Source organism: Salmo salar, chromosome 17 (assembly GCF_965601325.2).
Source record: "Salmo salar chromosome 17, fSalSal1, whole genome shotgun sequence".
NCBI lineage: Eukaryota > Metazoa > Chordata > Actinopteri > Salmoniformes > Salmonidae > Salmo > Salmo salar.
Genome location: NC_138307.1, coordinates 54362343 through 54379118, shown reverse-complemented (window position 1 = coordinate 54379118; position 16776 = coordinate 54362343). Strand labels below are relative to the sequence as shown.

The 16776-nt window shown below is 47.2% G+C and overlaps 1 protein-coding gene across 3 annotated transcripts in view; it reads right to left on the bottom strand.

The window, feature by feature from the left end:
- The window catches only part of LOC106576156 (metallophosphoesterase domain-containing protein 1), a 49295-nt gene that overhangs the window by 17314 nt on the left and 15205 nt on the right, over window positions 1-16776 (bottom strand). For all 3 annotated transcript variants that reach the window (XR_006760120.2, XR_014381172.1, XM_014153102.3), the window contains exon 4: window positions 12746-12971. Coding sequence is in view for 1 of the 3 variants with exons in the window: in XM_014153102.3 (XP_014008577.1) it covers window positions 12746-12971 (226 nt within the window). In the remaining 2 variants the exon portion in view is untranslated. The remainder of the gene's footprint in view (window positions 1-12745; window positions 12972-16776) is intronic.

The following is a 16776-nucleotide window of genomic DNA, read 5'->3' as shown; positions in this document are numbered from 1 at the left end:
GAGTGTGTACTGTATACGTGTATGAGTGTGTACTGTATACGTGTATGAGTGTGTACTGTATACGTGTATGTACTGTATACCTGTATGAGTGTGTACTGTATCTTCTTACTAAACTCCCTGCCTCCCCGCACCATTTGACGTGTGTCTCCGTACATGATCACCCCCCCGCTAACCTCGTTAAGAGTCTGTTTCAATTAAAAGTGTTCTGGGGTGGGAGAGGTCCGTTGGGACTCCACTGCTCAGATAGAGGTCAACAGAACTGCTTAGAGATGCTATTAGCGTCTTCCTGTTCTCATTTACTCATTCACTAGCCTGGAGGCTAGGTGTTCTAGTTCAAACACAGGCTACTGACTGTTAACACTACTTAATATTACAGGGTAATTACACACAAACAATACATTATACTCTCAGGGAACTTTTCTCTGTCAGTATTAGATACTATTAAATACTACTAGGTACTCTATGTCCTCTGACTGTCTGATATCTCCCATTGTCCTCTTTGTTTAGTCTACTCCATGAGCCAATGAGGAGCCATTTTAAAATGAGTCAGTTTAAGAAGCAGAACACTGCTTCTGTCCCATTCTCTCTATCGCACAGAATAGGATTAAAATCTTTCAATAGGACAGTTATAAATTAATTTACACACACACACACACACACACACACACACACACACACACACACACACACACACACACACACACACACACACACACACACACACACACACACACACACACACACGTTGGTACATGGAAGCATGAGGGAGTTTGACTCCAAGAAGACACTATTTCATGTTACAGAGAAATACGTTACTTTCTCTTATCCATTATTAATCCCAACTCTAAAGCTTTCTCAGCGCACACTATTCTCCCTCCCACACACAATGGTTAATGTACAGACTTTGATGTTTAATCACGACTACCACACACACAAGCCAGTCCACCCGGCAAGACTGATCCTCACAGCAGGACTAGATGGAGGAGAGATGGAGGGAGAGAGAAGGGGAGGAGAGGGAGAGGGACAGGGAGAGGGAGAAGGAGAGGGACGGACACCGACACTGATGCAGAGAGAGAAGGAGATTGAAAGAGAGAGAGAGAAAGAAAGGGAGTGGGATAGAGGTGAAATAACAGATGGGGAAGGAGAGAGAGAATGCTGAAAGGCAGAGTACTGTATATCTGACTGACAGTATGGAGGATAAGAAATGTGAAAGGGCCCAGCCTGCAGTAATTGAAAGGTAGCTGGTTCGAATCAGCCGTTCTGCCCAGGAGCAAGGCTGTTAACCCCCGATGATATCGATTAAAGGCAGGCCCCTACACCTCTTTGATTCAGAGGGGTTAAATGTGGAAGACACAGTTCGGGTTGAATGCATTCAGTTGTGCAAATGACTAGGTGTCCCCCTTTCCCTGTGTGAGCTACAGAACAGTCCTTACTTCAACACCCCCGTACCCTCTCATTCTTCCCATCACCATCTTGTCCTTATTTCATCTTTCATTCTCCATCTTCATTTTATCTATCCTCGTACCATAACTCAACCCATCTATTCCTCCTATATTTCTGCCATCTAGTGAGCCCACTCTCTCCCTCCCTCCCTTCCTGTCTAATCTCACCTCTCCACCTCTTTACCTCCAACTGCCCCCATCCCCACTTCCCCTCTCTCTGTGGAGAGGCAGATTGGGGACATATTGGCCCTCAGCGTGACTTATGTAACACCCAGCAGGTTCAGGAGGAACCGAGGAGCACCGGGCTGACACACACACACACACACACACGCTCAAAATTCGGAAAGAAATATGAACACACACAAGACACCGAAACAGGGAAACTTTATCAGTAAACGTTGACCCACAGGAAATCAAGCAATGCTGTTTTGTAGTCAGTCTCTCCTCCCATCTTTCCCTCTCTCAGCGCCTGTGTGTGTCTGTAATGGTTTAATTGCAGGCGAGCGGTGAGCGCGCTAGTGGTCTAAGCACTGGGTGGGTGGAGGATTAGGTGACGGACTACCACCGAGCTCTCATCCATTAAACACAGTACAGTCACTGAGCTACACCAGTCAATGTCTGGCCCCGGGGCTGACACACACACGCACTGACACACAAACACACACCTGCACAACTCCCTCTGAGCTGATATACATGTTTTGATATACACAGACACACTATACAGCAGTAGTCTCAGAGTGTCCAACCATCCTAGTGAAACTGGAGCAGACCAAGGTGGCGTCGCAGAGCCCATCTGTGACAGAGTGCAGGGAGATCTGCCCACACACACACACACACACACACACACACACCACACACACACACACACACACACACACACACACACACACACACACACACACACACACACACACCAAGCCTCATCAACAAAACAGTGATCGGTACAGAGACACTTGTCTTGTGTGAAGTCTGAAAGGCCTGGTTCTCTGGACCAGTAGCAGTCAGCCTCACAGCTGTGCTCATTCACAGCTTCACACTCATCAGCAGCACCAGCACACAACCCAAGAACCCCCACCACCTTCAATGTTAGGTCTAAAGCCAGACATGTTCTTATAGGGTTTTCTCAAAGGAGAGCATATATTCTGTCAATAAAAAACGTATCTTTATTGAGCTAGCAGCAGCACACAACAATATTACACAGCTGTGAAGCTGGCTGTACATTTCCTATTGAAAATCTACATTTCTTTGTCAAATGAAGCTGGTTTCATCCATTCCCACAGCGAGCCCCGTCAATGAAGAGCAGCTGCTGTCTAAACCAACCACTAACCACCACCTCCCCCCATAAATCCCCGAGCTCCCACCTGTGTTTGTCACACACCCCTCACCCCTCCCTCACTACATCCCATGTCTACTCCTCCACTGTGTCATTAATTCTGCTTGTTTGGTGAAATGCTGAAACGTTGTTCCCACCGCCCCTTGTCGATCACACACACGCACACACGCACACACGCACACACGCACACACACACACACACACCTGGCAGGTCTCTGTCTCCCTATAGACTGATGTTTCCCACATTTAATAAAATGCAGGCAGACTTCCTCTAAAGAGGAACGATGAGGGATGGAGGGAATTAGGAGAGGAGAGGAAAACATAGGGGGAAGAGAAAGATATTATATACTGTAGGGAGAAGGAGAGATGGATAGACAAAGACAAAAAAGAGAACAATGAATTAGAAATGGAAAGAAAGACTGATACAGACGTACCACCAGATAGATAAAGAAAGAAAAATGAGACAGACAGACAGAGAGAGAGAGAGAGAGAGAAAGAGAGCAACAGAGGGACTGATGCGTAGGGTTAGTGACAGATGAATAGTGTCTCTTGTTCCTGCTCTCCTCTCTTCCTCTGTCCCTCTCTTCCTCTCCCTGTCTCTCCTGCCTGCTGCTCTTCCTCTGTAATCAAGTTGGATGTCAGAAAAGACAAACGCATCCCTGCCCTCCCTCGCTTTCCTGTCCTCCATGCCTCTCCCCCCTCTCCCTTTTTTAGAAACAGTTAGAAAAGTACAGATCAGCAGAAACTAGCCCAGTCAGAATCTCAGAATCTCAGAGGAAACCGTGTTTGATCAGGGACTGAGCCTCTCACACACGTCTCTCCTATACCTGTGCTATAGCTTACACAGTTTACGCTTCACAATTGTACATCCGCACACACATCAAAACTACATCAGTGACATGCATCAAAGTGGGACTTAGGAAAGACTAGTAGTTAAACAGACACATGACTTTGAAGGAACTTCGGGCTACACAACAGAATATGACATCTGGGTCGTTCACTATCGTATTATCACTAATATTTCTGGTGTTTTACATTGCACCATAAAGCAGCAAGGGAAGCTCTGAAACAAAATCAGGCTAAAAGCATTTCTTCCCGTATTAACCCGAGAGAATGAGGAGGAAGGAACTCTTTTATTGACAATGTTTCAGCAATTTACTGCCCTTTTTCAAAATAAGTATTTTAACCATGAATTTATAAGTTACAACACAGTTGCCAATAAAATCTCAAGCAATATGCAGTAAACAGAATTATATCACCCTCTCTACCTAATCAATAGACTGCTCACCAGGGTCCAATATTAAGACACATAGTCACACTATGACACGCTTGTCATGGATCCCTATGAAACACCCTGTCAGGAATAGATACTGTGCATGGTCATGACATGCTCTGTGAGTTTCTCCAGATTCTGTAGCCAACTACCCTGAACAAACCCCCCCCCCCCTCCTCTCTCCCCTTCCTCTCCTCCCCCTATCTCTGGCTGGGTAGTGCGAGGTACTGAGAGATGACAAATCTGCTGGGTAATGACAGACGACTTCATGCCCAGTGATAATGAGCTCCCGTCGGACGCTGCTCTCACAGGATGCTCAGAGACACGTTGCACTAACGTTGCTGCTGGGGGGGGGGGGGGGGGGGGGGGTTCATGTGGATGTCCACATGCCACCACCTATGTCTTCTTGCAAAGTGGATACACTTGAAAGAAAGTGTGAAAGAGAGAAAGGAAGGAGAGAATGAGGGAAGAAGAGAAACATGGGGAAAAAAAGAGAGACTGACAGACAAACAGACAGACAGGAAGATTGGCAGACAAAGAAAGACTAAGAGGATGAGGAAATGAGTCTCTCTGTGGATGTACATGTGTGTGTGTGTGTGTTCAATGTGTGTGTTCGTCAGCAGCATGTGTGTGTGGAGAAGTAGGGGTGTAGGCAGCGCCTGCTTCCATCATCCTGTAAGCCTCCCTTGTTGCAGCAGAGGAGGGCAGACGAACACACAGGACAGAGGAAGAAGAACCAAGAAATAGGGGAGGGGGCAGTGAGAGGAACAGAACACACCCAAATATATCAGCAAGGTTCCCCTTAAAGATGTGTCTGTGTGATGACCCACCTAATGCTTAAAGTAGTGATGTTGTATCAAGCCAGCGCTCATGATGTTAAAGCCATGAGTTGACCTACCATTTGGATAACACTGATCTGGGTCAACATGGTCATAAAGGTCCAACGCACAGTAATCTGAACTTCCCCCTCCACTTTGAAGTAAGCTGCAGGTTGAGTAGAAGATCGGACATCTCTAGCCTCTTATACCTGACACAAGCCCTCCTACACGTTCTCCTGTGTCCATACCTGCCCATACGCCCATCATCCACGGTCTAGTCTGACTCCACTCAAAACACACCTCTATAGAGTGCCACAGGCAGACAACAGGTCTTTGCCGTAATTTGATTTCCATGGTTGAGCCTAGACTGCTGCCTGCCTGCTTGTCTCATTTCCACAGTTCCCTAATAACAGCCGTGGCGCTAGGTGCTAACCCTGTTAGCGTAGAACATAATGCATTCTCATTTAAATAGCATTTAGAAGCGCTAGGGAAGCACATTTGTCCCTTCCTGTTCTAAATAATGACCAATTACCATGGAGGAAGAGGTGGCTTCACAGGGGAGGAGTGACAGTCGAGACGACAGTGGGGGAGACGGGGGAAAGAGTGGAGAGATGGGGGAGGGGCTTTCCTTTTTAATTGGTGGCAGATCTCAATGTGACGCGTATCTTTTTCTTCTGATTCTGCAGAGAGGGGGGGGGATAAGGAGGGAGCGGGGAGAAGAGATAGGGAGAGAGAGAAAGAGAGAGGGACTAGCATGTGTCTAAGCTGTGTTTGTCTTGGAGGGATAATGTGCGTTAGCTACATCCACTACAGTCTAATTCTGTCCAGAAAAGCTGCTGGACGTCTTTTTCCCCCCTCCTTCAGAGTGATAGTTGCCTTGGCAACCGTGGCAAATCTTCCCTTTGTCAAACAGATGTCCCATTTAGTTGGAAATTAGAATGTGTAAAAACCCACGAGACACAAATTATTTCAAAGTTCTCCGGTGGACAGAGGGAGGGAGGGAGGGAGGGAGGGAGGGAGGGAGGGAGAAGAACAGGAAAGAAAGGAGGGTCTTCTACTGTTGCTCCCTCCCTCCCTCCCTCCCTCCCTCCCTCCCTCCCTCCCTCCCTCCCTCCCTCCCTCCCTCCCTCCCTCCCTCCATTCACCAGTCTCCTGTGCACAAGGAAACACACTGATTCACCAAAGATGGAGGTTGGTGGGATGGTGGAGGGTGGGGTGAAAATATGGCAGGCGGGGGTTCTAAACCAGTGCTGGGCATCATGGCAGCACGTGTTCCAGCACAGCAGAAGGGTCTGATATGGAGGACCCTTCCCCTAAGGGGGAAGAAATCACCCCCCACACACACACTCACACACACAGCATCATACAACCCCACTCACACCCCTGATGCCTTTTTGGATAAGCATTCCTGGTCCTCTAGACTGGTTCTGACTATGTGGTCTAATTGTGGTCAACAAGGACACTGACCAGTGACTGCTCACTGCCTGACTCGACTGAGACCGCAAGGGAGAATCTATACGCTGAGAACAACACTATATCTCTGTGTGTGTGTGTGTGTGTGTGTGTGTGTGTGTGTGTGTGTGTGTGTGTGTGTGTGTGTGTGTGTGTGTGTGTGTGTGTGTGTGTGTGTGAGCAAGAACCAGAGAGGAGAAGAGGGAGAACATACGGACAGAATCACTTTAATTCAGCATTAATATGAAGCCCACATGCCTTGGAGAGGGGAAGCATTAATATGAAGCCCACATGCCTTGGAGAGGGGAAGCATTAATATGAAGCCCACATGCCTTGGAGAGGGGAAGCATTAATATGAAGCCCACATGCCTTGGAGAGGGGAAGCATTAATATGAAGCCCACATGCCTTGGAGAGGGGAAGCATTAATATGAAGCCCACATGCCTTGGAGAGGGGAAGCATTAATATGAAGCCCACATGCCTTGGAGAGGGGAAGCATTAATATGAAGCCCACATGCCTTGGAGAGGGGAAGCATTAATATGAAGCCCACATGCCTTGGAGAGGGGAAGCATTAATATGAAGCCCACATGCCTTGGAGAGGGGAAGCATTAATATGAAGCCCACATGCCTTGGAGAGGGGAAGCATTAATATGAAGCCCACATGCCTTGGAGAGGGGAAGCATTAATATGAAGCCCACATGCCTTGGAGAGGGGAAGCATTAATATGAAGCCCACATGCCTTGGAGAGGGGAAGCATTTGTGTGTAACCAAGGAGAATGGCCTACAGCACCACACACACACAAAGTCTTTCCTCTTGAGGCCATTTAACAGGTCATTTAAAGAGAAATTCCTACAGGGAAACGACACACTAAACGTCTTCTCCTCCTCTCCTTCCTTGTTCATCCTCTCTCTCCCTCCCTTCATAACACCTCACCATAACAGTGTGTTTACTCACCTGCAGGGACAGAGACTGACAGCACTTAGAGAAAAAGAACGAGAATGGAGGAAAGAGATTAAAGAACAAAGAGAATCTACGGCAGAGGGAAAGTGACAAGTGTTGAAGTAGGCCGTTTTCTCTCCCTTTTCCCCTCTAAACCTTAAGTGGCCATTTATTACTACTCAGTGTTCATCACAGGGTACCTCACTGTCCCACTTGGGGAATACACCTCAACCACTGGAAACAGGCGATGTGGAGGAACAAGAGAGAAAGAAGAAAAGAGGAGGGAGAGAGAAGGAAGGGTAGAGCACAGGGCTGCAGGGGTTTTGGGACAGTCTCTGAGCACATCAGATGTTAATTTAGCAAGGACCCTGGTGAGCAGCCCTACAAAAGCAACACCCACCACAAGACACTACTGTAGCTAGCTAGCTCACACAGGGCAGGACGATCTCTCCCTCCCTCTCCCTCCCTCCCTCCCTCCCTCCCCCCCTTCCTCCCTCCCTCCCTCCCTCCCTCGTTATATCCTGTAAGAGATGTTCAGCAGTAACAGCTAGAACTCTTAGACAAACTCCACAGAGGTCAAATGACCTTCATCATTTCTACATCATTAGAGTCATTATATAAAACCCCTGGAGTATTCTGTCCCTCTCTCCGCCTGCCACTCTCCACCCCTCCTCTCAGTCTACATCAAAACACCTGTTAATTAAAAACACAGAGAAAGAGAAGAGATCTCTCCTTCTTTCCATCCCTCCTTCATCAGAGAAGTTTTCAAAACAGGGGGAGCAGGTATTCTGTCCCTCACCATGAATCAAAGAGAGGAGAGGGGGAGGAAGAGGAAAAGACTCTTCATCTCTTTAGTTTTTCTGATGAGCTTTCTTAATTGGGCCACTATAGAAAGAAGTGAAATCCTAAATAATTAAAAAATCTAATTAAGGAGTCTTTTGCATCTCCGTGCTTAATTATTCCGTACGGAGAGCAGTGGGGAGCGATACATTTCTCCCTTTTTCATTTAAAAAAATGTCTCCTCATCCCACCACTCCCCCATCAATAAACAGCTCCTGATTTCGCTCCTCTGTCCTCCCCCTCTCTCTCTCCCGCCGCTCTTCAGATGTGTGTGTGTGTCTGTGTGTGTGGTGTGTGCCGTCCTTAGAGACTGTCATTATGAACACTTAGAGAGAGTTAACCCATTAGTTCATTCCACAGAGAGGGCGGCTATAAGGCCTCTGTTACTCTCTCCATCCCCCTCTTCTCCATCTCTCCCCTTTCTCCATTCCTGCCTCTCAATCTCTACATCTCTCTTTCCTTACCCCATTCTCTTACCTTCTTTCTACACCCTCTCCCTTTTACTATCTCCTCTCTGTAATAGCATTCCTATCTCCCTACTATATCTCTCTCTCATTGGTGTTCCAACCTCCCTGCTGAGTCCAAAAGAAGAGCAATGCTCAATGAAATGACAAGAGAAAACCAGCGAAGAGAGAGTGAAAAACTGTGAGGATCTATGTGGAACTAAAGCTGTAGAAAGAACGTGTTTAACTACAAGGTGATCATTCATTGCTCCGTCCATGAGCAAGGTGAGGACGACACAGTTGTGTTGATGATAACTGAATAACAATTCAATTCTTCATTGTTTAAGGGATTGGTTTACGATGAATTGAATCAGGCCCACACAGTCTCTGCTAATCATTTAAATAGGCTACATCATTTATAGTTCACTTCTTGGCTATACCAGTAGGGCGCACGCACACACACACGCACGCACGCACGCACACCACAGTGTTGTGATCTCCTTAATTAGCCATGTGATTAGCTACATTGGAAGTCTGCAGTGAAGCGAGGAGCTCTCTCCCCTGTGTAAAACAAAACATGTGTTCCGAGACCTCGGATACACTCTAACACACACAGCTGCAGACTACACTAACGCTGCCACCTCTGCCCTCTCAGACACACTCAAAATAGAAGGCCTAAAATCACAAATACAGTTGAGCAGGTCTACATTAAAACTCCCCTCACTCGTTCCACTTTGTCCTCCTTCTCCCCTTTTCCCTCGTTCCACTGTGTTTCTGTGCTTGTGCGTTGTGTAGTGGATTCTCTGCTTCGTTTGGGCTTTGAAAAGACGACTACTGTGGCTAATTCCCATGCCTCCCACGCTACTGTTAGACTATGGTTTGGGGCTCAACTGTTCTGGCTCCATCACACACACACACACACACACACACACACCACACACACACACACACACACACACACACACACACACACACACACACACCTTCCATTCTGTCTCCCCATCCCTTTAGCTCCGAGACGCGGGGTGGCTTTGCGATACGCCCATGACAAATTACTTGTAAACTTGCATTACTGTCAGAACAGGAACAGAGGCACACACACACACACACACACACACACACACACACACACACACACACACACACAACACACACACACACACACACACACACACACACACACACACACACACTCCCCCATGCTGTCCTTTTGATTCCACATTTCAGAGAATGACAAATTGTTAGGATTTGGGTAGGATGCAGCATGCTATGCTCGGATCTAATTTTGTCTGGAGACTGGGGGGTAGGGATAGGGATGGTGGAGCTGTGAGTGTCTCTGTGTGTGTGTGTGTGTGTGTGTGTGTGTGTGTGTGTGTGTGTGTGTGTGTGTGTGTGTGTGTGTGTGTGTGTGTGTGTGACAGAGACAAGGGACGGACAAGAAAGCACCGTGCTGCGAGCAGCCTGCCATCAGACCCCCACGAGGAGAGAGGGATGGATGAAGGGATAGAAAAGAGAACGAGTGATTGAAGGATGACAGAACAGAAGTAAAGACGGATGGAGGGATGGGGAGAAGGAGAGATATGGGCTTGGAGCAGGGCTTTGTGGAATAGTGATGGCTGAGGGGATTGAGGGAGAAGAATGGAGGAAATGAGACAGGGAGAGATAAGGGGAAGAAGGGAGATGGAGGGAGGGTGAGAGAGGAGCAGAGGGGAGAGTGACTGTGCTGTTACAGTTCATTCAGGCCAGATGACTCGTCAGGGCAGGACAGACAGACAGACAGACAGACAGACAGACAGACAGACAGACAGACAGGCTTCTCTCCTCCCACCACCCCGATGCTACAGTAGAGGCTGGCCATGGGCCATAAAGCAGTGCCAGCCTGGCATCGCCATGGAGACGGGACTGGAGAGGGTAAAGCAGGCGCTGTCCCACTGCTCTTGACAGAGATTAGAGACAGAAAGAGACATCCTCGTTCCCCCGCGTTCCCCTGTGCCGAGCCAGCGACATGTGGAGCACACGGACAGACAGGTGGATTGAGGGAGAGAGGGAGGGATGAGGAGCGGTAGAGACATAGAGGAGCAGACAGGTGGATAGAGGGAGAGAGGGAGGGATGAGGAGAGGTAGAGAGATAGAGGAGCAGACAGGTGGATAGAGGGAGAGAGGGAGGGATGAGCAGAGGTAGAGAGATAGAGGAGCAGACAGGTGGATAGAGGGAGAGGGGGAAAGATAAGGAGAGGTAGAGAGATAGAGGAGCAAACAGGTGGATTGAGGGAGAGAGGGAGGGATGAGGAGAGGTAGAGAGATAGAGGAGCAGACAGGTGGATTGAGGGAGAGAGGGAGGGATGAGGAGCGGTAGAGACATAGAGGAGCAGACAGGTGGATAGAGGGAGAGAGGCAGGGATGAGGAGAGGTAGAGAGATAGAGGAGCAGACAGGTGGATTGAGGGAGAGAGGGAGGGATGAGGAGAGGTAGAGAGAGGAGCAAACAGGTGGATTGAGGGAGAGAGGGAGGGATGAGGAGAGGTAGAGAGATAGAGGAGCAGACAGGTGGATTGAGGGAGAGAGGGAGGGATGAGCAGAGGTAGAGAGATAAAGGAACAGACAGGTGGATTGAGGGAGAGAGGGAGGGATGAGGAGAGGTAGAGAGATAGAGGAGCAGACAGGTGGATTGACGGAGAGAGGGAGGGATGAGGAGAGGTAGAGAGATAGAGGAACAGACAGGTGGATTGAGGGGGAGGGAGGGATGAGGAGAGGTAGAGAGATAGAGGAGCAGACAGGTGGATTGAGGGAGAGAGGGAGGGATGAGGAGAGGTAGAGAGATAGAGGAGCAGACAGGTGGATAGAGGGAGAGAGGGAGGGATGAGGAGAGGTAGAGAGATAGAGGAGCAGACAGGTGGATTGAGGGAGAGGGAGGGATGAGGAGAGGTAGAGAGAGGAGCAAACAGGTGGATTGAGGGAGAGAGGGAGGGATGAGGAGAGGTAGAGAGATAGAGGAGCAGACAGGTGGATTGAGGGAGAGGGAGGGATGAGGAGAGGTAGAGAGATAGAGGAGCAGACAGGTGGATTGAGGGAGAGAGGGAGGGATGAGGAGAGGTAGAAAGATAGAGGAGCAGACAGGTGGATTGAGGGAGAGAGGGAGGGATGAGGAGAGGTAGAAAGATAGAGGAGCAGACAGGTGGATTGAGGGAGAGAGGGAGGGATGAGGAGAGGTAGAAAGATAGAGGAGCAGACAGTGTGGAGAGGGGAACACACGGAGCCTCCAGCTGGAGTCCCTCTGTGCTGGAGGAACAGGGCCTCGGGCTGCTGCAACACACACACACACACACACACACACACACACACACACACACACACACACACACACACACACACACACACACACACACACACACACACACACACACACACACACACTTTCATCTGCCTTCTGTAGCAAGCCTACTGCACCAGCCAAGCCCAGCCGGTGTTACTGAATTGAAACCGTGTACACCATTCTTCCTCTCACACCCTCTGTCTTCAGTTCTCTCCTGCTTCATTTCTCATTCACTCTCTCTCTCTCCTTCTTCCTCTCTCTCTCCCTCCCTCCTCTCTCCCTCCATCCCTCCTTCCTCTCTCTCCCCTCCCTCTCTCTCCCCTCCCTCTCTCTCTCTCTCTCTCTGTCCCTCTCTCTCTCTCACCCCTTCTCACTATCTCAACACACCTCAGGCATCTCTCCATAGCGCCTATTCCTCTAACTCAAGGGATCCCACTATCTCAGCAAACCAATTACCTAGCACTGGGGGCCCCACACGCACACCCCTCCCAGTGCCTACACACTACCACTGGGGTCCCTCACCAAAAACACATACTGCATCATGGAGAATTGGTAAACCAGGAAGACACACACACACACACACACACACACACACACACACACACACACACACACACACACACACACACACACACACACACACGCTGACCAGGGAGAGAGCACAGGAGAGGAGAGAGGCAGTGAAGAAGAAGAAGGAACCATAGCTAGAGAGGTAGCCATGAAAAAAAGGAGCATGGGAGTGTGTGGAGGGGAGGGTGAGTGAATGACTGACAGGAAAGTAAGTGTAGAGGAAGGATGAAGTGGTTGTGAGAGAAGATTGATAGATAGAAATAGATAAAGTAGTAGGAGAGTTGTACACTATCAGGTATACTGCAGTTACAGAGTCACCCACCAGGGGGAGCCGTAGATGCGGAAGCCGCGTACGGTGACCTCTGAGTCCTGCAGGTAGATACAGTTGGTGAGCAGGGACTGGACGTTCTCGTAGTTCTCTGGTTTCAACTTGGAGGCTGATGGGAAGTAGTAGAAGTCCTGCTTGATCAGGTCAGCCATGAACTCCTGGTCAAAGGTCAACTCATGGTTCCCGGCAATCACTATCTTTATGTCGTAGGGCAAGGTGCCTGGGAGGGAGAGGACAGAGAGGAGAAAATGGACCATCAGTTCAGAAGTAGTCCACACCCATTCAACAAACTTCTACAGGTGCAACAGAGTACAAACATCCACTGGAAAAAGAAAATTCATTGAAACGGAATGTCTTTATTTTTGTCTTGTCTGCCATGGGTCATACTAGCTCCGATCCATCTTAGTTGCAATAGTGTCAACAATCATATTTGTTTTGTTCGTTCTCACAAAGACATCTCTCATCTGACAGTCATAGTTCTATTAATCACAGGTAACAAAGGAATAGGAAAATAAATAATTCACGGAACCGTCATTTCAATATTTAGCATTTTAGGGATATAGTAATTTCTTTGATTTTAGGAATATTCTAAATAAAAGGATTTTAGGACTATAGGACTATAGTAAATATCAAACATATTAGAATAACCATTTTCTACATGAGCCATTGCTAGCATATCTTTATCATAGAATGGACCCTTCATCCAAACCCAGTCAATAATCGTGTACTGTAACTCTTCCTCCTCCTCCTCCTCTAATTGTCTATTCAGAGATGGGCACAGTGGGGACAGTCCATCGATCCGCGCTGCCTGTCCAACACTGTGGCAGGCCAACACACACATCTACATATCCCCTAATGTTTTCAAAGGGTTGATGAAAAAACCTTGTGAAAAACCATGACAAATCTGGGGGTCTTCTTTGTCTACGAGACGTGAGACGCATCGGCGTTTGTCAGGTAGCACGGTTGATGGAGACTTCAATCACTGTGCGCTTTTTGACAATTACTGAGAGAACGATGTGGCATGCTGTGTGTGTGTGTGTGTGTCGTGCTGCTGAAAAGGAGTAATTAAACTCAGCTTTAGGAGAGGCTGACAACTCAAGAGACGGCTCTGTCACAACAGCCAGTCAGAGAACAGTGACAGCATCCAGAGAGACAGGGGGGGGGGGGGGGGGGGGACGACGACGACGACGACTAGCTAGGCTAGATGTAAAAAATAATTCTCTTCTTGCATGTAAACTTGATTTATTGGGTTATTGTACAGATAGACATGATGGCAATAAACTGTATGGACCTTGATTTTAGTTTTTCTTACTCATAGAAACAACAAAATAGCCTAAACCATAAGAATGAACTTACATGATTTGTGCACCTGAAAACAAAGTTTACATACTGGCATGATTTAACAGCAAAATAGATGTGGACCTAGTACACGTCACATAGAAGGGTCATAATTCACTTGTAACAAATATATAATTACAATGATTATTTTTCTATGGTTCCAATAAATGGTCACAATGTGCAGCCAAAGAAATAGTGGAATGTGAACAGTAACATTCCAAGTGTTCCACTTTCAGAGAAATAGTGGAATGTGTACAGTAACATTCCAAGTGTTCCACTTTCAGAGAAATAGTGGAATGTGTACAGTAACATTCCAAGTGTTCCACTTTCAGAGAAATAGTGGAATGTGTACAGTAACATTCCAAGTGTTCCACTTCCAGAGAAATAGTGGAATGTGAACAGTAACATTCCAAGTGTTCCACTTTCAGAGAAATAGTGGAATGTGTACAGTAACATTCCAAGTGTTCCACTTCCAGAGAAATAGTGGAATGTGTACAGTAACATTCCAAGTGTTCCACTTTCAGAGAAATAGTGGAATGTGTACAGTAACATTCCAAGTGTTCCACTTCCAGAGAAATAGTGGAATGTGTACAGTAACATTCCAAGTGTTCCACTTTCAGAGAAATAGTGGAATGTGTACAGTAACATTCCAAGTGTTCCACTTTCAGAGAAATAGTGGAATGTGTACAGTAACATTCCAAGTGTTCCACTTTCAGAGAAATAGTGGAATGTGTACAGTAACATTCCAAGTGTTCCACTTCCAGAGAAATAGTGGAATGTGTACAGTAACATTCCAAGTGTTCCACTTTCAGAGAAATAGTGGAATGTGAACAGTAACATTCCAAGTGTTCCACTTTCAGAGAAATAGTGGAATGTGTACAGTAACATTCCAAGTGTTCCACTTTCAGAGAAATAGGGGAATGTGTACAGTAACATTCCAAGTGTTCCACTTTCAGAGAAATAGTGGAATGTGAACAGTAACATTCCAAGTGTTCCACTTTCAGAGAAATAGTGGAATGTGTACAGTAACATTCCAAGTGTTCCACTTCCAGAGAAATAGTGGAATGTGTACAGTAACATTCCAAGTGTTCCACTTTCAGAGAAATAGTGGAATGTGTACAGTAACATTCCAAGTGTTCCACTTTCAGAGAAATAGTGGAATGTGTACAGTAACATTCCAAGTGTTCCACTTTCAGAGAAATAGGGGAATGTGTACAGTACCATTCCAAGTGTTCCACTTCCAGAGAAATAGTGGAATGTGAACAGTAACATTCCAAGTGTTCCACTTTCAGAGAAATAGTGGAATGTGTACAGTAACATTCCAAGTGTTCCACTTCCAGAGAAATAGTGGAATGTGTACAGTAACATTCCAAGTGTTCCACTTTCAGAGAAATAGCACAATGCCTTTAGTATCTATCTTCATCCTTTACTGACAGACAACCCAAATCAACCCTTTGCATCATCCAGCTGACCCTGAAAAAGGTGTTCAGGGGCACATGGCATTTTGCAGCGGGGGAAAACCATCTCACATATCTACATGACGGCATGGTTGGATCCATCTCACAGATCTACATGACGGCATGGTTGGATCCATCTCACAGATCTACATGACGGCATGGTTGGATCCATCTCACAGATCTACATGACGGCATGGTTGGATCCATCTCACAGATCTACATGACGGCATTGTTGGATCCATCTCACAGATCTACATGACGGCATGGTTGGATCCATCTCACAGATCTACATGACGGCATGGTTGGATCCATCTCACAGATCTACATGACGGCATTGTTGGATCCATCTCACAGATCTACATGACGGCATGGTTGGATCCATCTCACAGATCTACATGACGGCATGGTTGGATCCATCTCACAGATCTACATGACAGCATGGTTGGATCCATCTCACAGATCTACATGACGGCATGGTTGGATCCATCTCACAGATCTACATGACGGCATTGTTGGATCCATCTCACAGATCTACATGACGGCATGGTTGGATCCATCTCACAGATCTACATGACGGCATTGTTGGATCCATCTCACAGATCTACATGACGGCATGGTTGGATCCATCTCACAGATCTACATGACGGCATTGTTGGATCCATCTCACAGATCTACATGACGGCATTGTTGGATCCATCTCACAGATCTACATGACGGCATGGTTGGATCCATCTCACAGATCTACATGACGGCATGGTTGGATCCATCTCACAGATCTACATGACGGCATGGTTGGATCCATCTCACAGATCTACATGACGGCATGGTTGGATCCATCTCACAGATCTAGACAAATCGTCAGCCCCATTAAGGAATGATGTAGATGCCTATCAGAGGATCAGGGTCTTCTTGTTCAGATTCCAACATGGTAGTTTGGCATTGAACACCGGCTCAGTTTTGTAAAAGACGTGAGGGAAGATAAGGAAGTATACTCATGGACTTTCTTTTAAAGAAGAACTTGTGTCCAGACACCTTCCGGAGGCTTTGAGACGCCAAGACCTGCAGTCAGGAGGCTATGTTAGGAGCTTCAGTTCATCTGATGACTTAAAGGGACATTTCATGTTCATCATCACCAGCACCACCCCAACATCAACATATGTGAAAATGGCGTGTTTCTATGTTTTGTGTACATCTTCGGTGTGCATCGTGTGATTTGAACCAATTATGAGT